This window comes from Clavelina lepadiformis, chromosome 3, assembly GCF_947623445.1.
Source record: "Clavelina lepadiformis chromosome 3, kaClaLepa1.1, whole genome shotgun sequence".
Lineage (NCBI taxonomy): Eukaryota > Metazoa > Chordata > Ascidiacea > Aplousobranchia > Clavelinidae > Clavelina > Clavelina lepadiformis.
Window position 1 is genome coordinate 2,315,519 of NC_135242.1, and position 25,183 is coordinate 2,340,701.

At 36.3% G+C, this 25,183-nt stretch overlaps 3 protein-coding genes across 6 annotated transcripts; 2 read left to right on the top strand and 1 right to left on the bottom strand.

The window, feature by feature from the left end:
- LOC143449713 (uncharacterized) lies at window positions 1–1,285 on the top strand. Its single transcript, XM_076950023.1, has 4 exons — window positions 1–157; window positions 275–415; window positions 582–697; window positions 1,086–1,285. Exons 1-4 carry the CDS (start codon window positions 85–87, stop codon window positions 1,161–1,163), a joined length of 408 nt encoding a protein of 135 aa, XP_076806138.1. The 5' UTR covers window positions 1–84; the 3' UTR covers window positions 1,164–1,285.
- Window positions 1,286–4,560: 3,275 nt separating this feature from the next.
- LOC143449497 (uncharacterized) lies at window positions 4,561–8,536 on the top strand. 3 transcript variants are annotated; one of them, XM_076949721.1, is made up of 4 exons: window positions 4,561–4,718; window positions 4,838–4,978; window positions 5,149–5,264; window positions 8,343–8,536. In XM_076949721.1, the coding sequence occupies exons 1-4, from the start codon at window positions 4,646–4,648 to the stop codon at window positions 8,418–8,420; spliced, it is 408 nt and encodes a 135-aa protein (XP_076805836.1). In that variant the 5' UTR covers window positions 4,561–4,645; the 3' UTR covers window positions 8,421–8,536. The 3 variants fall into 3 exon arrangements, with proteins under 3 accessions (XP_076805836.1, XP_076805835.1, XP_076805837.1); XM_076949720.1 differs by lacking the exon at window positions 8,343–8,536 and adding an exon at window positions 5,657–5,850; XM_076949722.1 differs by lacking the exons at window positions 4,838–4,978; window positions 5,149–5,264 and adding exons at window positions 7,532–7,673; window positions 7,840–7,955 and having other exon boundaries at window positions 4,576–4,718.
- Window positions 8,537–10,027: 1,491 nt separating this feature from the next.
- Window positions 10,028–25,140, bottom strand: LOC143449724 (rho GTPase-activating protein 39-like). Of its 2 annotated transcripts, none has more exons than XM_076950035.1 (15): window positions 24,914–25,140; window positions 16,365–16,490; window positions 15,702–15,884; window positions 14,871–14,915; window positions 14,225–14,333; window positions 13,605–14,013; window positions 13,218–13,393; window positions 12,980–13,097; window positions 12,599–12,781; window positions 12,250–12,323; window positions 11,939–12,048; window positions 11,724–11,813; window positions 11,510–11,601; window positions 11,083–11,252; window positions 10,028–10,796 (listed from the first exon to the last, which is right to left on the bottom strand). In XM_076950035.1, the coding sequence occupies exons 1-15, from the start codon at window positions 24,985–24,987 to the stop codon at window positions 10,602–10,604; spliced, it is 2,154 nt and encodes a 717-aa protein (XP_076806150.1). In that variant the 5' UTR covers window positions 24,988–25,140; the 3' UTR covers window positions 10,028–10,601. The 2 variants fall into 2 exon arrangements, with proteins under 2 accessions (XP_076806150.1, XP_076806151.1); XM_076950036.1 differs by lacking the exon at window positions 24,914–25,140 and adding an exon at window positions 16,962–17,086.
- Between the last annotated feature and the right edge of the window lie 43 nt (window positions 25,141–25,183).

Genomic DNA, 25,183 nt, shown 5'->3' on the forward strand with positions numbered 1-25,183 from the left:
AAGAAAAAAATTTAAGTATATTTTTTCACGATTTAAAAATTGAGAGACTGGTCCTCTATAAAAGACGAGTCGTATTCTCGTTGTATGCAGTCATTTTCGAATAGAAATTGGCATTACAACTTGATATTTAAGAAAACTTTGGAAAATTTTTTAAAAGGTAAGTTTTGCAAAATTTCTAATTCTTTTACTAGCAATTAGCTTATGTAGATATGGTTCTTTAAGAAAAGAAATTTATTTTTAACAAAAAAGGTTAATTTAAAGTTTGATTTTTTAGGTTCGTTTCCTCTTAAAAGAAAAGTTAGAATCATGAATGGAAGATTTTTATTCTCGTTGTTGGTGATTTGCTTCCTGGCATATTCAGCTGAATGTCAAGAGCTAAGACCCATTTCCCTTGGTCCCATCGTCGGTCATCGAAGTGAGTGTAGTTTGTTGATTTGATCATTATTCAAAAATTACAAAGAACAAGTTAAGATGTTTATTTGTCTTTGTATTTCTTCTTGTCTATGTGTTGTGTATGCACTTTGATATAGGCTGTTGAGAAGTTAAAAATTTTTAATACTTTTTCATTTTAACATTTTTAGTTTATTTTTGGAGACGTCATTACACCTACAGAATAATCAGAATCTGCACATGGAGATGCTATTGCCTGAAATTGCCTAATCCATTCACCTTCCAATCATCGGCTTTTCCTGTCCCGGTACGTTTATGTCGTTTCCAAAGTACTTTATTTTGCTGAATTATTCGGCTTGGTGGTAGAGTGGTTAGCGTAGCCTAACCCGGCTCGTAATTAGGCGTACGACTACCAAATTTGATTCCCAGTTGCGCTACCTTTGAAAAGCCTTAGTTCAATGTACGAACGATGCTTGCTTCTGTTCAGTGATTTTGGTGAATAGTTCCAAGTTCGGTCAAGGAAAAGGAATCATCGCAGAGTTTTAATCGAGCAGAATTTTTCCTTTGTCTAAGGATGAAAACTGTGATACTATACCAGATTAATCTATATAATAACACTATTGCGTTTGTATATATTTAGCAATAAAATAACAAATATTTTGTTTACTAAACTTTACTTTTGTTGATTTACGCAGGTTTCGTCTTCTCAATGTCTATCAAGCGTCCGAAGACCTGTTGAACGGCCCAGACAAATCTTTGAAACAAAAGCATAATTGTGCACCTACGACCAGCATTTTGAAAATATATGAGCCAGGCCTATATGTACCAGAATATGAATGTGTATTCACCTTTTTGCTTTGTTAAAATGTAAATAAAAATCTAGGCTGCATCTTTATATGTTTTAAGCTGAGTGTTATAAGCCATTGTAAATCATAGTAGGACTATAACTGAAGCAAATTGGAAATAACTAAACAAGTTGTAAACAGTTTTCACGTATAATGTCATATGAAACACTTTCACGTAAATTGTGGTGAAAAGCTTGTACATTAATGTGCAATTCTAGCAAAAGCGAGTCGATTTTATGCTAAAAACGACGTCTTATGTGTAGCTTTTATAATAACAAGACGGTTTAATTGCAGTTTGTTTTACGGCTGAGGCAATTAACTTGTACACTACTGTAGTTGTTCATACATTTACGAAGCATTTCATGTCGTAAGTCGTAACATTGTACACGATCTAGCTCAGCGGTTCTTAACCTTTTTCATCTGTTTCCCATTTACGCCAACTACCGAACCCAAATTTCCCCGCTTTGGGCGATTGGGCAGTGGCTACACTGCAAAATGCATGTTATACAGTAAGCTGTAGCGTGTATGTTAATTTACATCAAAACTTTTTTCGTGAGTTTGATTTTAGGGTACAAAACATATATAGGTTAATTAAATAAAATAGAAATGGGCCTTGGCTGTTGACATTCAGCTGAATATGCCAGGAAGCAAATCACCAACAACGAGAGTAAGAATCTTCCATTTATGATTCTAACTTTTTCTTTTAAGAGGAAACGAACCTAAAAAATCAAACCTTAAATTAATCCTTTTTGTTAAAAATAAATTATTTTTTAGAGAACCATATCTACATAAGTTAATTGTTAATAATAACATAAGTTAATAGTAACAACAAACTTATTTTGAGAACTTTAGTGAGACAAGTGCTATAAATTATTTGACATAAATGCTTCTTAAAGCCATTTGATATCGTTAGAGTACATTTTGGCAGCTGTTTATCAAAATAAGTTTAAAAGTGAGGTTACAATAACGTATTAAACTTTTGTTCAAATTCTGGATAAAACACTGTTTTGCTGTAAAAATTTTTGGCGCTGAATTTGGACGTAATTTGCATATTTTCTAAAGCTGCTCACGTTTAAAAGGTCATCTCATGCCAACACGCACAATATCACAACAAACTTGTCGTTGATAATAATTAAGGTTCTTTGTGCATATTTTACGCATGTGTCGTTCGTATGACAAGGCAAGTGGAAACCACGGTAACTCCCTGAACAAATCATGTTGAGCTGTTTGAGGAGAAGCAAACCTCAGGAATGGTTTAACAGCACGCTTAAAATTTCCCAGTTTTAGCAAAAACACTTCGCTGCACTGCTAAATAAATCCAATGCAAATGAGCAGAATTTCAACAAAATCTTTCTTAAACCGCCACCAGTCAATGTCTTTATAAACCAATGTTCAAAAACTTTTTGTGGCGTTATGCGTTTTAACAGGACATCATGTCGACAATTTTAAATCATAAAATCCTTTATTCTCTGGCGAGGTTTACCAGTCTTTACTTACTTTTCATCCAGGAAAGCTTTGGTATAAAACGGCTTTAAATTTTTTACATTTTGCGTCCTTATAACGCAAAACAATTAACGGATAACATATAATATACCTAGAAATTGCACGAATAATAATAACACACAATAACACAATAGTTCATGTCGGCTACGTTATACAGTAATTGTACGGCTACTTCTAAGGCAAGCATTGTTGCTTGGGATATACAGATACGCGATTAGGTAAGAGTGCTTGGTTAAGAAAATATTCAAACAAGGAACTTAACATGGCGCATATGACATAAAACATTTTTTGATGAGATTAATGATGTCAATTGCTGGTTAGTGATGAACTAAAATCAAGCATTAAAACTAGAACCTGAGTCGGTTTCTCTGTTAAGTTGAGCAAACTCTTAATTCACAAGTAAGTTCAAGGTTCAAGAGTAAGTTGGTTGTAAACGTCATAAAATTACTACATTTTCTGCGATTCTTTTAAAGAAAATTACAAGACCGGAACCTCTTTTAAAACAAATTTTTCAAACCTATACATACCAGAATATGTTTGGTTTAAGAAATCTTTAGCGAGGCGATTAGCCTTCAATAGGTTTTTAGCGAAAGTTGTTAATTATGTTGTTGCACAATAAGCTGATAGGCTACAGGTCTGTTGAAAATTTTATAACAATGCCTTATTCTTGTATCAAATATTTTTGATTTGGAATTGGCAAAAAATTTGCATTTTCTTCAAAACAGCTCACGCTTAAAATTCCGTTTTTACCAACAACAAAAAATCTCACAACTAAAATGCCGTTTTCGGAAATTATTTTGCATTCATTTCTGCCAATATCTCATTAGCATAAGGTAAATGCGGAAATTATCCAGAAAATTCAACTGTGTTGTTCGTGGGAAAAGTTAAAATAAAAATTCGTACGCAGTTCGTGTACGCTCATAACCATAATGCCTCGGGCATAACTTGTAATTTTTGCGGGAAAAAACGTGTTTTAACGAGCAATTCTTTCCGTCATACAATTTTTACCGGGATATACGTGATCAAAGTAGGCCTAATTGTCTATAGTTAAAAATTGATACATTTTGCACGTACAGTCTTCTACAATCTAAACCATGCCGTCAATGGTAATATAGAGATTAAAGAACCATTCAGAGAAAATAGTTAATAAAAACAACAGCACGGAAAATGGCGAAATAATCATGCATGAAAATGTATTCGACACAAACTGTTGAAAAGTTCACAGTTTTCCATGTTGTAAAGTAAGCAAAGAGTCAAAGACTGTAATAAACTTCTACACATAATCAGGAATTCTATGATTTGTAAATGTTAATGAATGCTTGTATAGCTGCCGTAATAAAGTTGTTGAAATTAAGCTTATTTAAAATTAAGAAACGTCGTTATAAGACGCATAAGGAAATAATAATCAAACATTTATAAGCTTTGACAGGTGAAAGGTTTTGTTGCATTTCTACTCATTTGCATTGGATTTATTCAGCAAAACAGCGACGAGTTTTAGCTAAAACTGGGAAATTTTGAGCGTGTTGTTAAACCATTCCTGAGGTTTGCTTCTCCTCAAACAGCTCAACATGATTTGTTCAGGGAGTTACCGTGGTTTCCACTTGTATGGTTCTACGAACGAGATATGCGTAAAATATGCTCAGGGAACCTTAATTATCAACGACATGTTTGTTGTGATATTGTGCGCGTTGACATGAGATGATCTTTTAAACGTGAGCAGCTTTAAAAAATATGCAAATTACGTCCAAATTCAGCGCCAAAAAATTTTACAGAAAAACAGTGTTTTTTAGAGAATTTGAACAAAAGCTTAATAACTTATCGCAAAGAAAAAATTTGAGCATATTTTTTCACAATTTAAAAATTGAGCGATTGGTCCTCTATAAAAAAACGAGCCGTATTCTCATTGTATGCAGTCATTTTCTAATAGAAATTGGCATTACAACTTGATATTTAAGAAAACTTTGGAAAGTTTTTTAAAAGGTAAGTTTTGCAAAATTTCTAATTCTTTTACTAGCAATTAGCTTATGTAGATATTGTTCCTTAAAGAAAAACAAAATTATTTTTAACAAAAAAGTTTAATTTAAGGTTTCATTTTTTAGGTTCGTTTCCTCTTAAAAGAAAAGTTAGAATCATGAATGGAAGATTTTTATTCTCGTTGTTGGTGATTTGCTTCCTGGCATATTCAGCTGAATGTCAAGAGCTAAGACCCATTTCCATTGGTCCCATCGTCGGTCATCGAAGTGAGTGTAGTTTGTTGATTTGATCATTATTCAAAAGCTACAAAAGACAAGTTAAGGTGTTTATTTGTCTTTGTATTCATTCTTGCCTATGTGTTGTGTATGCCTTTGGTATAGGTTGTTGAAATGAAGTTAAAAATTATAAAGACTTTTGTTTATTTTAACATTTTTAGTTTATTTTTGGAGACCTCATTACACCTACAGGATAATCAGAATCTGCACATGGAGATGCTATTGCCTGAAATTGCCTAATCCATTCACCTTCCAATCATCGGCTTTTCCTGTCCCGGTACGTTTATGTCGTTTCCAAAGTACTTAATTTATTTTGCTGAAATAATCGGCTTGGTGGTAGAGTGGTTAGCGTAGCCTAACCCGGCTCGTAATTAGGCGTACGACTACCAAATTTGATTCCCAGTTGCGCTACCTTTGAAAAGCCTTAGTTCAATGTACGAACGATGCTTGCTTCTGTTCAGTGATTTTGGTGAATAGTTCCAAGTTCGGTCAAGGAAAAGGAATCATCGCAGAGTTTTAATCGAGCAGAATTTTTCCTTTGTCTAAGGATGAAAACTGTGATACTATACCAGATTAATCTATATAATAACACTATTGCGTTTGTATATATTTAGCAATAAAATAACAAATATTTTGTTTACTAAACTTTACTTTTGTTGATTTACGCAGGTTTCGTCTTCTCAATGTCTATCAAGCGTCCGAAGACCTGTTGAACGGCCCAGACAAATCTTTGAAACAAAAGCATAATTGTGCACCTACGACCAGCATTTTGAAAATATATGAGCCAGGCCTATATGTACCAGAATATGAATGCGTGTTTACCTTTTTGCTTTGTTAAAATGTAAATAAAAATCTAGGCTGCATCTTTATATGTTTTAAGCTGAGTGTTATAAGCCATTGTAAATCATAGTAGGACTATAACTGAAGCAAATTGGAAATAACTAAACAAGTTGTAAACAGTTTTCACGTATGATGTCATATAAAAACACTTTCACGTAAATTGTGGTGAAAAGCTTGTACATTAATGTGCAATTCTAGCAAAAGCGAGTCGATTTTATGCTAAAAGCGACGTCTTATGTGTAGCTTTTATAATAACAAGACGGTTTAATTGCAGTTTGTTTTACGGCTGAGGCAATTAACTTGTACACTACTGTAGTTGTTCATACATTTACGAAGCATTTCATGTCGTAAGTCGTAACATTGTACACGATCTAGCTCAGCGGCTCTTAACCTTTTTCATCTGTTTCCCATTTACGCCAACTACCGAACCCAAATTTCCCCGCTTTGGGCGATTGGGCAGTGGCTACACTGCAAAATGCATGTTATACAGTAAGCTGTAGCGTGTATGTTAATTTACATCAAACATTTTTTCGTGAGTTTGATTTTAGGGTACAAAACATATATGGGTTAATCAAATAAAATAGAAATGGGCCTTGGCTGTTGACATTCAGCTGAATATGCCAGGAAGCAAATCACCAACAACGAGAATAAGAATCTTCCATTCATGATTCTAACTTTTTCTTTTAAGAGGAAACGAACCTAAAAAATCAAACCTTAAATTAATCCTTTTTGTTAAAAATAAATTATTTTTTAGAGAACCATATCTACATAAGTTAATTGTTAATAATAACATAAGTTAATAATAACAACAAATTTATTTTGAGAACTTTAGTGAGACAAGTGCTATAAATTATTTGACATAAATGCTTCTTAAAGCCATTTGATGTCGTTAGAGTACATTTTGGCAGCTGTTTATCAAAATAAGTTTAAAAGTGAGGTTACAATAACGTATTAAACTTTTGTTCAAATTCTGTATAAAACACTGTTTTTCTGTAAAAATTTTTGGCGCTGAATTTGGACGTAATTTGCATATTTTCTAAAGCTGCTCACGTTTAAAAGATCATCTCATGCCAACACCCACAATATCACAACAAACTTGTCGTTGATAATTAAGGTTCTTTGTGCATATTTTACGCATATCTCGTTTGTAGAACAATACAAGTGGAAACCACGGTAACTCCCTGAAAAAATCATGTTGAGCTGTTTGAGGAGAAGCAAACCCAGGAATGGTTTAACAGCACGCTCAAAATTTCCCAGTTTTAGCTAAAACTCGTCGCTGTTTTGCTGAATAAATCCAATGCAAATGAGTAGAAATGCAACAAAACCTTTCACCTGTCAAAGCTTATAAATGTTTGATTATTATTTCCTTATGCGTCTTATAACGACGTTTCTTAATTTTAAATAAGCTTAATTTCAACAACTTTATTACGGCAGCTATACAAGCATTCATTAACATTTAGAAATCATAGAATTCCTGAAGTTTATTACAGTCTTTGACTCTTTGCTTACTTTACAACATGAAAAACTGTGAACTTTGCAACAGTTTGTGTCGAATACATTTTCATGCATGATTATTTCGCCATTTTCCGTGCTGTTGTTTTTATTAACTATTTTCTCTGAATGGTTCTTTAATCTCTATATTACCATTAGGTATATTAACCTCTATATTAACCAAAAAGGTTAATTTAAAGTTTGATTTTTTAGGTTCGTTTCCTCTTAAAAGGAAAAGTTAGAATCATGAATGGAAGATTTTTATTCTCGTTGTTGGTGATTTGCTTCCTGGCATATTCAGCTGAATGTCAAGGGGAAAGGCCCATTTCCCTTGGTCCCATCGTCGGTCATCAATGTGAGTGTAGTTTGTTGATTTGATCATTATTCAAAAATTACAAAGAACAAGTTAAGATGTTTATTTGTCTTTGTATTCATTCTTGCCTATGTGTTGTGTATGCACTTTGATATAGGCTGTTGAGAAGTTAAAAATTTTTAATACTTTTTCATTTTAACATTTTTAGTTTATTTTTGGAGACGTCATTACACCTACAGAATAATCAGAATCTGCACATGGAGATGTTATTGCCTGAAATTGCCTAATCCATTCACCTTCCAATCATCGGCTTTTCCTACCCCGGTACGTTTATTTCGTTTCCAAATTACTTTATTTTGTTGAAGTATTCGGCTCGGTGGTGGAATGGTTAGCGTAGCCTACTCGGCTCGTAATTGGGCGTACGACTATCAAATTTGATTCTCAGTTGCGCTACCTTTGAAAAGCCTTAGTTCAATGTACGAACGATGCTTGCTTCTGTTCAGTGATTTTGGTGAACAGTTCCAAGTTCGTTCAAGAAAAAAGAATCATCGCAGAGTTTTAATCGAGCAGATTTTTTCCTTTGTCTAAGGATGAAAACTGTGATACTATACCAGATTAATCTATATAATAACACTATTGCGTTTGTATATATTTAGCAATAAAATAACAAATATTTTGTTTACTAAACTTTACTTTTGTTGATTTACGCAGGTTTCATCTTCTCAATGTCTATCAAGCGTCCGAAGACCTGTTGAACGGCCCAGACAAATCTTTGAAACAAAAGCATAATTGTGCACCTACGACCAGCATTTTGAAAATATATGAGCCAGGCCTATATGTACCAGAATATGAATGCGTGTTTACCTTTTTGCTTTGTTAAAATGTAAATAAAAATCCAGGCTGCATCTCTGTTTGTTATAAAATATTGTAAACCATAGTATAGGACTAGGCTATACCTGAAGCAAATTGGAAATATCTAAGCAAATTGTAGATAGCCTTTGCGTATGATGTCATATCAAACACTTTCGGGCAAATTATCGTAAAAAGCTCGTACATTAATGTACAATTCTAGCAAAAGCGAGTCGATTTCATGCTAAAAGCGACGTCTTATGAGTAGCTTTTATAGTAATAAGACAGTTTAGTTGCAGTTTCTTTTATGGATAAGGCCATTAACTTGTACATTATTGTAGCATCCCATGTCGTAAGTCGTGAAATTGGGGTCGATCTCAGCGGTTCTTAACCGTTTTCATCTGTTTCCCCATTTATGCCAACTACCAAACCGAAATTTTTCTCCATGAAGCGATTGGGCAGTGGCAACACTGCAAAATGCATATTATACATTAAGCTGTAACGTGTATGTTAATTTACATCAAAACGTTTTTCCTGCGTTTGATTTTAGGGTACAAAACATATATAGGTTAATTATTTCTCACCTGAACTTGCAAAATTTTGAATTGGTAGTAAAATTCCCACAGGTGAAGAACCGCTGATCCAGTTTAAAACAATATTAGGCTATAGATATGTAAGCACTGATACAAATATAATAAAAGAACAACGTCTCTTGCTGTTTGAACATAAGAAGCAATTTTCAGAAATAAAAGGTTTTATCGTATTTGCCCGATAACTTTCCAGTTATGTTGGATATGTCACGTAAGTTACTGTATATTTTCACTAAGTATGGGTCGAAACGAAAATAAACGTCTGTTCATCGCCAAAGTTGCCGCAATTTCTCTCAATGCATAGGGTCGTAGAGTAGCTTAGAAAACTTGAACTCGTCAATTACTTTACTAATTCATCAAAAAACATGTATACTACTTTTTAATGCAAGGACAAATCCTACAGCGTTTTTCTTAGCTACTGTTTTTATTCACTAATATAGTTACAGTCGTTCTCGTAACAAAAGCAAGCTGCCTGTTCCAATACTTGCATAATTTTTCGCCATTCGTTCTTTTTTTTTCTAACCAACGGAAACGGTTTCGAATGGCTTCCATATAATAAGTTAGTAGAAAATGTTTGTACGAAACTGAAATCCGCAAAAAATTTTCTGAATTTTGTATAAAGTTGTATTTTGTCTATCTGCTGTGCACTCGATTGTTCCCGTAACAATTAGTTCAGGTCACTCATTGCTCCAGAAATACTAACCATAACAAATTCCAACCTTTGTGAAGCAAGAGGTTTGTTAAGGGGAATCCCCGTTTACGATAACTGAAAGATCTGAAACTTTTCAATACTTGTATTTCAAATTTTGAGGATTATTATTGAGTCGAACAAAACTAAGATCATAAAAATTATATTCTAGACGTGTAAAAAGTAATTTTGTTTTTCACATTGATAATTAATTGCAGATTTTAAAAGCACAGTCCTAGAATCCAACTCTAAAATCTGTACACATCTCATCATATATTTGATTTCTGTTTATTAAAGCCACACAGTGAAGCGCCCACTAGGGGTGAAGAAACCAAGCGATGGAAGACACACCAAGCAAAGTTGATTGAAATTTTAAAACAAGAACGGAAACACTGTCGGAGTAGAATTGAAAAAAAAACACGGGCAAAGCGTCAGAGTTTCCAAATTTCGGAAATTAAGTTCGATTTATATAAAAAAAAATTCGCTTCGTCAACTCTATCAATCAACGCGTCACCTGTTACCTCATAAAACAAAAGCAGCAACAGTTGAACATACTTTCCACAGCGTGGCATCACAGACAAGTAGGGATACGCCACGCCGCGACAAAGTGGCGCGTAATGTCGTTAACCACAGTTATGCTTCATACGACAATGTAAAGGCACTAATGATGTCATCACATGATCTCATCAAACAAAAGAAAATAACAAACATCTGGATATAGATATGGAAAAATCACGCGACTAAAGGCGCTGACGTTACGCAAGTGACGTAATAATCACCCCATCGAGCCATTCGAGCAACGCGAAAGCAAAAAGGCCGTTGGCGGTAAGAACGTGCAGAAGATCATACGACCTCCTCCATAAATGAGGTGTCATAGTTCTGTACGAGAGTCCGGATGTAGGACATCTCCTTTCTGGTGTTCTCAAAGATGATGCGTGGATCGTCGGACATGCAGCGGAGGCAGTTGGGAGCCATGACCATGGCCAGATTACTCGCGTCCATCTTTGTCACTTTGCTGTTCTCCGGACGAGAAAAAACCTGAAGGGATTGGGAGGATTTTTATTAATAAAAGTCCTGGTGGTTTGAAATAATAATTTAATTTTAATTTATTTCTAATTTAATACAAATAAGAATTAATTTAATTTTACTAATTGAATAAAACTGAGCAAAGTTTTTCAGATCTACCAGACAATTGTTGTTTTCGAGAAACATATATCTTGCCCTACAAGGCAACTTCAGTTTAAATAATTTTACTTGACTACAAATAAGAATTTGAAACGACATAAAACTGGTCCAAAATGTACATTTATACCGCTTAGATCACCTGCAGAAATCGTATGAGGTAGGATAGGCAAAGTCTGTTAATTTCAGGAAGTTGTTGAACCACTTCGATAGCAGTGGAGGGACTGTTGTAGGACAGGACGCACGATTCGTAGAACTCGGATGGTATCAGCGGCTCCTCGAGCTCACGATACCAAAGTTTTAACAAAGAACCTTGGAAGGAAAAGTTGAAAATTTGCAACCGAAAACAAACTGAAGTACTTGTAGCTTATTAAATACATTTAATAAGACAAGATCCATTACAACCAATTTTTTGAAAAGTATGAAAATTTTCTTAAAATATAAAATGTATTAAGTACCAACGTGTTTATTTGTGCTGTATTTTGGCAAAGTGTAAAACTAAAATTAATCTAAGAGGTCTGACAGACAGCTTTGCTGTCATACATAGCTCAATTAAGCAAGACAACTACCTGGCACATGGGGATCGTGCAAAGTTGTTGGAACATTCCATTGGTCGATTTGGACTTTGAGCATATTTACTTCGTCAATATCACCTGGTACTCTGAAAAGTACATCGGTAAATATTGAAGTAAAATTAGATGAAGTTAAACACCAGCAAGTGCTTAAACTACAACAAAGAAGATCTGTAAGCGTGTTATGTGACACGTTGTCAGTTAGAAATACCTGAATATGCCTTCAGTCTGGTGTCCGTTCAACTTGAGAACTTGATCTGATAAGGTCGTCATTATCCACGGAAGACGAAGGTCAGGGTATCTGTAGATCGAGTGAAAATAATGTTAAAACTCTTTCATTAACACACCAGCCATTAGTTGGACTTGAACTGGATGCCGGAAGGATCCAACGAAAAGGAAGACGGAAGAAGATCCATCTGTACTCACTTCTCCTCCTGGAGCTCCATCACTTCATGCAGCGTGTTGCCGAACATTGATGGGTTGAAGATGGAATATTGAGATTGGGCAACTTCGTCACGGGTCGGCTTTTTCTGGCCCTGAAATAAGATCAAATTTGAAAAGATATTTTCACCAGATAATCAACCTATCGACAGTATTTCTTTGCAATACCATACAAACAATACAAGCGACCAACTTCATCACTCGTTATGATTATTACTGACTACAACTAGTCATCAGGCCCAGTGCAACAGACATTTGAGATAATACACGCAAAAAATAGAACGAAGCAAACTTACTCTTTTCGCTCCAGTTTGAATAATCTTGTTCAGTCGTTTGTGGCTGACAGCTGCGTATTGTGAAACTCGAACCCCTGGAAATATCAACACAAAGAAATTTATGCAAGACGGCCATGTCCAGTAAAGAAATGTACTTTCGGTTTCAACAGTATTGCTCGTAACATAACTTGAGAATACTTTCAAGTTTTGGTACAAAAGTATTTTAACAGTTCTAATTAAAGAGCAATCATTTCCAACAAACACTGAAACTTTAAGTAATTATATTAAGTATTTTAAGTATTAAAGTAAGTATTATAGTAAGTATTTAAAGTAAATTAAGTACCAAGTAAAAATCTGTCAAAGCACTCACCCTGGACATCAGGCAATTCATAATGCGTGCAAATGTAACCTTCTAAGTAGGAGTGGAATTTGATGGTAGGCGGGAAGAAGGCAAGACACATCGCTATCAATTCAAGGCCCTTCTCCATAGACTCTGGTCTCGGGTTTGCTGTCGTTTGTCGACAAAGTTGGATATAGATCTCATCGCGCAAACCTGAAGACATTAAAAGACAAATAAATTGGGTGGAGTGGCAAAAAGTTATATAAAGATAAGAAAAGAATTTGCCTGTTTATATTCAATCAGTAATTATGGGTGTATAACACAAACACATTGTGGCAGACACACCTGTGTCAAAGAGCTTTCACACGTAGTGAAATGCTACGCTAATGCATAACATGAATTAGTAACTACCTGCATTTTGCCATCCTCGCGTGATGACGTCATGTGCCAGAAGGTCGGTCTTTTTCACTTTCTTATCTCCCATGTAAGCCTGGATGAGTTTGAAGGTCTCGCAGGCTTCCTTCTTAGTCTGTTGGTGTGCATATGACATTACGTGTTAAAGAAAAGATGGTTGACCATAGACATAATATGCGTGGTGCGGTTTAAAAACAAGACATTCGGCCATAATTTTTTATTTCAATATTTCTACCTGCTTCTGTTTGGTCATAATCATCGGCTTTCTGATTGGCTCCCGTGTCCACGACAGCATAGTGTGGATTGTTATTTTCTTCCTCAACAAACCTTTCTTGTGAACATTCAGATTACTTCTGGCGAAAGTTGCGATGTCTTTAACCTCTGAGGGTCTCTTTGAGGATTTTCGGTAGTCTGGTATGAATTTAAAAGTTAAATGTTTAAATGTGAGTTACATTTGATTGCAAGTTACAATTACACACTTCGACCAATACAAACAAGTCAAATTGAGCATAAAAAGCTTTCCAATAATATACATTACACAAATATGATATCCTCTCTGCAAAGTAAATTAGAACAATAAATAACTTGATATGATCGAAGCCTCAAGCTGGTTTGATTTTACCTTTCTTAGCAGGGGCACTGTGCTGAGGGAAGCTCTGGCTCTTCGTGATTGATCCTCGTTCCGGTTCATCGCACACTTTCGGTGGCTTACGGAGCTGCACAGCGATGGGATTCAAGACATCTTGCGACATGGAACGGACATGATAATTGCTCACGGAGAGAGCGTCGTTGTTGCTTCTCAACTCCGGCATGGTGGCGTTGTGCAGATCTACGCTGCTCTCATCCTGCAGCTTCGCTTGCTTCGGCTTCGATTCGGAGGAGTCGAGAGATCCGTGTCCGTCCGTCGACCAGGGAGCTGCTCTCTCGTTTTGATGAGTTTCTTTGTTCGTATTTAGGTTGTTGCTTAGAACAACGTTTTCATAGCTGGGGTTCAACATGGAGAAACTTGTGCCCTTGTCTGCTGTAGCCGCCTGACATACCAATGAAAATATTTAGAATTTAGCTTCAATGAAAATAATTAGAGGGAAACTTTTTAAATATTCAAAACCACAACAGAAACAGCGAATACAACATAATTCCGGTAAAAGCCATCATACCATTCAATCAGACTCACTCATACATGATGAGCAAGAAGACATATTTGGACAAATATAAACTAGACCTAGAATCTAAAGCACCCACGGGAGAATCGTTACGAAGAGTTTTTCCGCCAGAAGTTCGGTGTCTTCGTTTGTGGGCGTCTTGTACTCGTTTTGCTGAGTCGCTGTCACTGCTCTCGGTCGAATCTCCTCTGCAAAAAATTGAAATTAACATTTTAGTTTCCAAGTTATTTAGAGTGAGAGTACATTTACAAAATGTAAAAAAGTATGTGCTGGCTCAAAAGCTTGTCAATGATTTCAAAGAGTTCAAGCCATGGTACAGTGCTCTATAGTCTGACATAATCTAATGAATACATGACAAATGGGAATAACACCATATCCATTTGGGCTCATTGTAACACAATCCAAAGAGTCGATTACTTAATTTGCTCAATCTCACAACAGTCATTATGTTAATCCCAGAAGGCATTCAATTATGAGTCTCTTATGGTTTCAACTTTCAGTGAAGTATTTTACACTGGAGACCCTACACAACACTTACCCTATGTGGAGTATTGCAAAATTCAGGTTTAGTTTTTGTGTAAACTGTAAATTATAATAACCAAATCAAATTGATAAATAATAGCTAGAAGATTAAAAACTTCCTAGTTTTATTTTTAACACTTGCCGATGCTACAGATCAGTGTTTAACTTTTTACTCATTAAGATAAATAACGAGTTGCACGTACCTTGACGTATTGTGGATTCCACTTCCTCTTGAACCTGCTGACTTCCTGTGAATAAACAATAAGGAATTATGAGCAAACAATGAACGCGCTGGGTGTAAGCTACAAATATTTGCTTCACATTTGAAGTGGGTTGAAACAGATCAGCCACTGGTGCAATCATTGAATGCACAAAATTTAAAAATAAATCCTTTTTAATGGAGTTCAAATGTGTCGTGAAACTTGTGGGGTAGCATGCATTGAATCAAAGCAGCACTTGCACCACTCAGTAATAAATTTCAGTACAGTGCTGCTAATAACATGTTTCTGTCGAAAAATTACTAAGAATTTGCAAACAAAGGCACCATTTGATTGAGGATGCCTTAGAAATCTTGAAATGTTTGCAGCAACTGGGATTTCTGCAAGTTTCGCAGTGAAATTATGAAGTGAGCACACCATGCACCTGTATTTTGTTTCATATCCACTCAATCGGTGAAGCGATACTTACGAAAACATGACAAATTATAAAGAAGTGAATAACAGGATACGCGACTCAATAGTGAAATGCATCCTGACCTTAAACACCAGGAAGCTTTTCAGCAACTACATGACACTACATTCACGGCTGGTTTAGTATTGCATGCCACACATAAGTACAATCATGGACTCTCGATGCAGCAGTGATTACTTGGTTAACATTCACTGGGTCTCTCAATATTAATGTTTAAATTATAGGTTTCATGTGAAAGCTATGACATGACACGAGCTCGCAACAAACACTCAATCACAGTTACATAAAAGTTTAAGTTAAAAACATAACTCTTTTGCAAATGATTAATTACAAATTCTCTCCACCTGTGACGGATTTTGCTGTCTCTCTTCTCATTTTTTGGACTTTCATTGGCTGCTTGCTGTTTGATTGTTTGCAGTTTTGCAAGAGAAACGATGTCAGCCCCTCTTGGCCTGTGCCAAACAGTCCTTTGCGAGCTGGCATTGTAATAATAAAATCGAGATGTTTTCTGGTCAAATAGTTCCCACCTGTGTGTAAGGAAACAGACAGTTGTATCAAAAACTGTTTTGGTTTACCAAGGAAAGCATAGAGATGAAAAGGTAATTTTTATAAGTCAAGTTTGAAACCAGAACAAAAGAAAAAGTGAAACTTGCTTTGACAAATGAAAGTGATTTGAGCTTTACAAGTAAAACTAAGATGCATGGTTTCGAGCCACAAATAAAATTCTGATAAAGTGCAATGTAATATAATAAAGCTTTGAAATTCAAAGGATTCTGCACAACGCCAGTGATTTGCAAAGTTTGCACAACTACAGGTGGAGCACAAGTGCTACTAAACATGCCATAACCTCTGATGTAGTAATTTGATGAGCGTGGAATGATTATTGCACATATTAAATGTATTTTGATATCAAAGCTTTACAAATTGCCACATATCAGGTAACCGATCATCTAATCTGACATAATTTAATCAAACAAGTGTAAAGAAAAGCCAATGTAGAAAATTACCATTGCTCGTCGGTCGAATGTTTAATGGGAACATTTGGTGGGGGCTCCCAAACACATTCACCAGTGAGAAGGTTGGCGTACATTCGCTCACGAGTTCGAGGTTCAACAATTTCTACCCATTCCAACCTAAAAAAAAACAAAATAAATGTTCGAACTTGATTTGAAAACAACACTTGTGTATGTGTAGCTGCGTGTTAATAATTACACCTGTAGTACTTTCTGAAAACTGATCAGACATTAGGTATGTACATATGATAGAAAGAAAAAGTTTTAATATAGTAGTGCAGCAAATTATAGCAATAACTATAATTAGTATAATAAGTTAAAATAACTTAGAAATTAGAATCTCCTTTATCAGGTATGTGCAGTGATGCTGACAATCAGGTCGGACAAATATAAACATAGCAAATAGAAAAAACAAATTCTGAATCAGTCAGTATGATTTCAAAGTTGAAACAGAAATCACACCGTCTGATTCAGAATTTGTCTATATTTGTATCACTCCATGTATCATGTACCAATTACTATTTTACAAATAGCAGTATTTTAAGAGCAGAATACGGACTCTATAAAAAGAGCATTATTTGTTGAACTTACCCCATTATGATCATTATCAAGCAAGACAAACGAGATGATAAAAGTACACAAAATAAATTATTAACACCCTACGATAACCATTAACATGATCATAAGTGATCTATCTGCAAACAATTGTAAAGTTGCACAAAAATCAAGTCAAAAAATAAACTGCAACGACACCGCGCTGCTCTAGCTAGTCAACTTCAACAACACAGCTGAGTAACTGCAACAACGCTTTCTAACTTATATCAAGGATCAACAACTAAAGCTGCTTGCTATAAAGATTGTGACAGTTCTTATCGGCCTATGTTTACCATATAACACGATCTGCCACCCAACTAAGACATATTACAATGACGCCACTTCCTGTTTAATGACGCCATCAGGAATAACCTGAGAGAACTAGCTTCCCGGTAGAGGCAGCAAAAGCGCGCGTGGGAGTCTTAGTTCAGGCGAACTACCAAATGCTCGGTTGGTTTAACCACACGAAATATAAATAAACAATGGCGGTAGTGTCTTGTTATCGTGCCATTCTGAAACCGAATAGAGCAAATAATCGTTGTAACTCGTTTCAATGAGCCGATTACTGCAATCGCTTTTACCCACAAGCCGAAGGCTTGTTTTTTTATTGAACCGAGCAAAAAATCTAGCAATTGAAAGGACAGGTAATCAGCGCTATTAAAGTACGGGATGGAAAATGAAGATAGCCTTAATAGTTTAACTTCCTCATAAGCGAAAGTAAAATATAGCTGACGCGCATTTTATTTGCTCACAGCGTGGAGTGACAAATAACCGCGGCATATTTGCACAACACCAAGCTTGCACTACGGGGTGGTGCAACTTTGCAGACGTTTTGCGTCCAGCGTAGTAAACGTCGTGGGAAGCTGAGAATGACGTCATCACCACACATATTTTCCAGTGAATCAGCTAACCCACTTCAGGGTACGACCGGACGGAATAGATAAATTGTTCCGATAACAGACAATCATTTCAATCTTACCAACTTTGGTATCAAGCATTGTTGTATTTAGACGGTTATTAGTAACGATGCAAGAAGCGTGCTGATGATGCGGTAACCCCGTTTCATGGAATAAACGGGAATTAATCGACTTGAATCCAAGAAATCTTCGTTATTCCGGTCATCACCGATCTGACTAAAATGTCCTAGACACTAAAACCGTCTCATTAAATATTCGTCATAGCGATTGAAGATGGGAAACCACTTCTAATCACCAGGTTCTAAAAATCCTAATTTTTCACAAGGTATGAGTGGAAAGTGGTTTGATGACTGACAACCTATTATATCAAAGATATAAGCAAGAGCAAAATAACTCCAAACCGTTGAAAATGAACATCTAACTTTCACACTTTCTTATTAATTTAAAGCAACAAAGCTAGCGATCATTTTAAAGATATTAGTGTATGGTAGCGGTCTCCATACCACAGTCTGCAAAGGTGAAATGTCGCCCATATTTGCTAACAATAACAATTGAACATCATTTGGTGTATGACGTCACAAAGACGAAACACTTCTTCAATTTTACGTCACAATCACTATTGTCTTCTCACTTTCAACGACTTTGACCTTTAAGGCTAAAAACGGTTTTTGTGATTTGCGACGTGAATGCAAACACGCGTTTCCTGAAAATCAAAGTAGGTTGCGCCAGTGTGTTATAACAGGACGTCATATGCGTAGTAACCAGAGGCCAATGTACAAACTAATCAACTAAATCAAACGATAGCGTCTTTTACCGTCGAGCCAAAAACGAAATTCTTGACATTGACATAACATTGTAATATCGACATCAAAAAACAATATACTGTACGGCTATATTACCATGATATACCTGTCAATCAAACGGGCGTAAACCAATGCGTGTGTGACGAATCGTATTTTATTTACATTTCACGCTTGAACGAGCACACCCGCGCGCCCAGGCGTGCAAAAAGTCAACACGTCCGTCACGTGTCATATTGTCAGACTAAAATGTAATTTGGTGATTTGTAAAACTACTGATTGCGTCTTTTAATTTGCAAAACCATGACACAACTGTTTACGAGAAACACCACCCAAACTGCTACGTGCTGATCGCGTTGGACAATACAGCGATCAGTCGGACACGACTTAACTCTATGACCTGCTCTCATTTAAAATTAATCCTAAAATTACTGAACGCTGCCGCGTCATAATTATACCCACGTTAAGTGACTTCTACATTTAATCACAAGGATTTCAACATTCCAATAAACTTAGAGTACTCATTACTTCGAAGATGGTAAAGACTTTGCACTTGTAAGATAATCTGCTATAAGGGACAGTGGAAATTACTGCACTGATGAAACAGCAACGCCACCTATTTAACCAAAATAACTTAACACACGAACAACAAAGCAGTAAAAGAAAATTTACACCATGTAGCGTTTATAAATGCCGCGAATCTGCGACATAGTTTTGAGAACTTTGGCTAACTTAACAGCCGTTTACGTTTCCTACATCTACATGCCTCTGTACACAGTGTGCAGTCCAGTATCACTGTCAGCTATGGTGGAGAATGGGGAAAAATCCCACGACTTTGCTCAGATCCAAGCGTTTAGTTAAAACCTTCCTAAACTATTTCTAACAGTCAATATATCATGCTTACGTGCATGATTTTTCTGGTGGGCTAGACGCTAGCACCATATGACGGTCTAAGCAACGCCAACAATAGATCACAACGTCCAAGTGGTGCGTGCCTATAGCCTTTTCTGAATGCATTTATGGCCTGTTGCTACTTCCTCAATGTATTGAAGCCAAATATGCTCAACTATTTCAGGAAAAATGTCACGTTACCACGCTCGTGCGTCGAAGACATCCCATGAAAAGCTAATTTTAGACGATTTGAAAAGCTTAAATTCTGATAAATAAGAACCGTGTATAATTAATCCCTTTGTTCATTATTTTTGAGCTTTTGCAAACACTTCTACAGAAACCAATGGTATAAAAAGATAAGTAATTGCGTCATCATCGGCAGGCGCTACGAAAAAAGCTTCTAATTAGTAATTAGTTAATTCCTTAAAAGAGCAAACCCTTAATGCTTTATAGAATCGTACATATCCCATGCATTGAATCATACATTGAATTGAATTTTCAAATTGTTTTTTGATACAATCGTCCAAGTAAACGTAGGCAAAATATGTGGACAATGGCAAATTGCATGATACACAAGTAAGGGTATCCCGTTGCACACCTACGGGTTAGCGAGCTTACGAGAGCAAAGTACCCTCTTGTTTTCAGACGGCGAAAAGACGGTTAACAAAAAATTCTTTGTTTTTATTTTCGCAAATATTTTCCCACGATATATGAGCAACACAACGCCAGCCATCGCCGGATTCTTCACTCGTATTGATACCCCTGCTATGATCCTCAGATAACAAGGCGCCGGTTCGTTGTGGAAATAACAGCGATGGCAATCGATACAATTGTACCCGTGAAACAACTTAGTTTTGCCACTTTGACGTATTCGCATCTGTTGTGATGTGGATAAATAATAATGATTAATGACACTATTCGTTAGATGTTCATCGAATTCAGGTTACTTCGCTTTGAAATTCGAAATTTCGATCCAATTTGAAAACTCGAAAATAAACGCGTCGTAAAAAAACAAATCAAAAATACATCTTTTCAGAAAGATTCTGATAAAATAAATTAACACCCAAAAAAAGCTTTACAATATACGTGGTCAGAATAGAAACACAAACGCCATATGACATCAGCGTCAAAGTCAACACAGTAGCTTTGGTCGTTACACGATTTTTAGCCAATTCAGGACAAAAATGTCGAACAGGTCTCCAGCTAATCAAATATATCGACCGTATTCAAGATCGATGACGATTAGGATTGTTCAAATTCCTATGATCAACATCGACTCATTTCCTTAGCCATTGTTGTCATCTGCCAACAATTAGCGACTGTGACGAAAAAGGACGTAAGAAAAGACAAGCCAAAGTGGGCCAACTCATTTATAGCAATATTTAAAAAGATTTTGTAAATATTTAAAGCAGCCGCTAAACAAGGAAAACTTCCTTTTGGCTCGAAGCCGTCATCGTGCCAGGTGACGTCATGCAGATCCCTGTTTTCATAACAAACAGGCTTTGAAGTTAGCCGCTCAACTTCCAAGTCTTAAAATAAATATAAAGCATATTTTGCGATGGTATATAAAGTACAGTAGACTTTACGCCACAATACACATACAATTAATACACGCTTATACAAGGTTATTACAGGGTGCCGACATCTGTATTTGTGTGTCGGTAGCCTGTTACCATTAAACGCAGTTGAGGCTGCTTTACATCTAAACCGGCTTTGCTTTACAGGTTAATGAAACACAAAAAACGCGCATCATAGACAACTCTCGAGCGAATGTAGGGTAGCAGACCTCATACCAACCTTCACACTAGCAAAGCAACTCTACAAAATACAGTTGCAATGCGTCTTACATACCACGTGATAAAACTAGATATGACGTAGTTTTCTTCAGGAACGCTGATGCTGTAGTAAGCGAACGGCAGACGATGTGCGAGATATGTCAGACGCGTGTTTGCTGTCAACGAATTAAGATAAGTGATGTAACACTGATAGGTTACCAAGATACTATCATTTGTGTTTACAAAACTTGAGGTATGATGCACAAATGGGAGAGTCATGGCGCGCTGATAACCTTCAAAGAATGATCGGATGAGAAATTGATTAATTTTCCTGTCGGACAACCTCAATTTCCTTCCGGCCTTTTGTGGAAGGCTTACAAAAAATGTTTGTAAAAGCTGAAACAATACTATTACAGCCCGTTGGCTTAAACAAATCCGCTTTACTAGCAAGGGCACCGCAGTGAATGATACTGCGCCGTACAAAAGCCGTTTGTCTTGCGCTCAAATTTTTCGATAGAACTGCTGTTTCCCCCTCTTCTGTTGCTTCAAAGCACACCTGCTGTGGTTAGTGATCAAGCCGTGAAACTGATACGAGCAAACAACTTCAAAACCCGATCGCGGTTAAGTGAATTCTACATCGATCGAGGCCTGCTTAAGTGCCACCATTAAACTCAATTTGAGTAATACTTCGCAAGGGTCAAACGAGTACAAACGAAAATGGCTGTGTTGGTACGACCGTTTTGTTTTTAAATAACCGCCACCTTTCGATGTAATAATTGCTTGCCAAAATAATACAAACTTCGTCGATGATAAAACCGGTCTGCCGCTGATAGCAATTCTTATTTGAGCGTGGATACCTGATGGCGGGATAAAAACCTACTATCTGTCTAATACGGGAAATTACTAGCTATCATCCTTTACGATTATTATTAATTCGGTGACGTCAGAGTGCTTGAGGTAGAGACGACAGCGTAAACCACAAGACATTGACAATGCCGCAGATTAATAGCTTCGTTATTGGGTAAAGCAAGTGACGCAGGCAATAGTTTGGATCATTGTCATAAAACGGCGCCGCGAATGTTTAACTTATTTAATTACGACCGTAAATTGCGCTGACAGGTCAATTGACCAACGAGGGTAATTACTAGTTAAATTAGAAGAACAACCACGGGAGCACCGTGACATTGCAGTTGTCACTGCCAACTAATTAATACAAATTCAATCGCAATATTAGCACGCCGGGTGCAATTGGTACAGATTGCCGGTCATCATACCGGGATACCAATTACGGGCAATTAGCAAATATGGCAATAATCTCAGTGGATTGCTTCGCCTATTGCCAGTTGTAACCTTGCTACCTAGATAGGCGTGTCATGGTGCTTATGTGGAATGACGGAAATTAGAATCAAAATTACGCTGCTTTAAATTTCTCGCGTACGTTTACTGCGGTCCACCACTTCAAAATAGCAAGTCACAAGCGATCCATCCTTTGTCGCGCAACAATGCAAGCTCGTTTTGAAAAGTAAACAAATCGGTTTAACTTATTCAGGCCAGCGGTGGTACGAGCACAAAACGTAACCTGCTTTCAACCGGATAAGGTTACCGAATTCTTGAAAGCGCAATGACATAGCGTTAGGCGAACCTTGACCCGGGTCACTTAGAAATTTATAAAATCTATTTTGTTGCCAAAACGCTCACAATTACAAACAAACTTTTAAAAAAAGTTGCCTTTGCAACGTCACAAGGGAAATATCAAACTCGCAAGACTTAAGTTAAGAAATACGAAGGCCGTGGTATGGTATGTTGTAGTATGGAATATTATGAGCGCTGTGGACAGCAAATAACATTTAACCACTCTCTAGCACAAATGCCCACAAGAGCACAGCATTCATGACAGTACACGAGGGACTTCCACGTTCATTAGGACAATTTCCTCCTATACTTCAACTAAGTTTGTGCGCAAGTTATTACAACAGGCGGCCTGCCACATACTTGAGAGTAGGTTGAAGTATTACTGGATGAGGGGTTTAAAATACAACACTATGATAGAAAAATGCACTTCATATAAGCCATGTGTGCTGTCATAATTTACAACGCTATTCATTGCAATCTAAAAAGGGATTTTATTTCAGCAAATCCCCATTATTTCAATGATTTGGTGAATTGAAGAATAACGAGCATCACCAAATGAAAGAGCCATTACAACAGCACAGGCAAACGTAATTTGTATAATTTTAAGACTTTTACTAATGTGGAAAATTCAGCAATTTGACATGTACAGAATCATTTAGAAATTTCATCTTTTTTATAATAAATCAGAATGCTTAAGAAAATTTTCTGCACGCACAATAGCAAGCTTCTTTGATGCTTGTAGCATGCTTTCTACCATAGGGAAATCGCTGGCTAACAAAATACAAAAATATAGAACTTAAGTCGGTGTTCTCTTGATGCAGTACATTCAGTTTAGTGTATACTAATATGTTAATGATACTAACATGCTAGTAACCCTTTCTAACCATTCACAATCAATTATTAAATGACTCCAAAATATCTAAAGTGTATGCACATCACTATTTATTCTGATAGACCTGTTAGGGAAATATGCCAGCCTTGGGCATATTTTACCTGTGTTCATAACATTCTGTTTTGTATGCTCAGTAAATGATTTAAGTTAGGGATGTCCAATCTTTTATTATAGTGGGCCGCATTGTCACTTGAAATAATTCAATGGGCCGCAGAAACTATTAATTTTCAATAAAAATTGATGAAATTAACTACTTTAACAATATCAGTCATCAAAGTATTCGGAGTGAAAATGACTAGCGGGCCGCAGAAAAATCTCAGGCGGGCAGCAGGTTGGACATCCCTGATTTAAGTCATATACTTAAATTAAATTGCAACTATTCAACCAGTTACATAAGAATGAAACTGAAGAAAAGTAAAACCAGATATATTTTCAACTGAAGAAAATTTATCAGTAAACTTAATAGTTTTACAAAATTTTCACCTGGTAAATCAATATAAAATAAAACAAAACAGCACCTGCTTTGAAATACTTATGTGTACCCAAAATTGTTTAAAACCAATGTCCCACTAACCCAACTGGAAAGTATAGCAGGTTTCGACAAAAAAGTGTACGTGCAAAACGTCGAATTTTGCTGTAATGACATGCAAGGAAGCCTCAAGTTCTTGTTTATTTATTATACAATGGCATTTACACAAACCGTTTTTTTGGTTAAGTATTATAAATCAACATGACGATAAAAACATTTTGTTGTTCACATTGATGAATCTCATGTGTGCAGGTAGCACACTTTCTACGATTTTTGCACGCATGACTTCTCATATAAAATTCCATACTTCCCAGTCACCTTAAGTCACTGGGCACTAACTGCCAGTTAAAGTTACCAACACATTGCACAAACAAGTTTACATAACAATCATTAAGTATACTGGCTAACCGGCACAAACTTATACCAGAGCAAGATTGCAAGCTGCCACCAGTCAGCCGGTATAGGCCTATATCTGTGTATAGGTTGGTAGGTTTAATTTTAAAGGCAACTTACCGGTCAGCGGTCATTATGCTGTTGTGTGATTTTTGTCGTCTATAAACGTCTTCTGTTTGGTAAGTGGCGATCATATTACGATTAATATCATGCACATGGCAGTTCCAAGTGGTGCGTAATCTTTAATTTTTCCAAATTTGAACAGAAATTCAAAATATGTACGTTGACTGCTTCCACGCTGTAAACTACCTCTTAACTTCTCACCTTCATTCACACGTTTAGTGACGAACTTTGCGATCCGCCAATGGCAACAACATAGAAATCAAATAT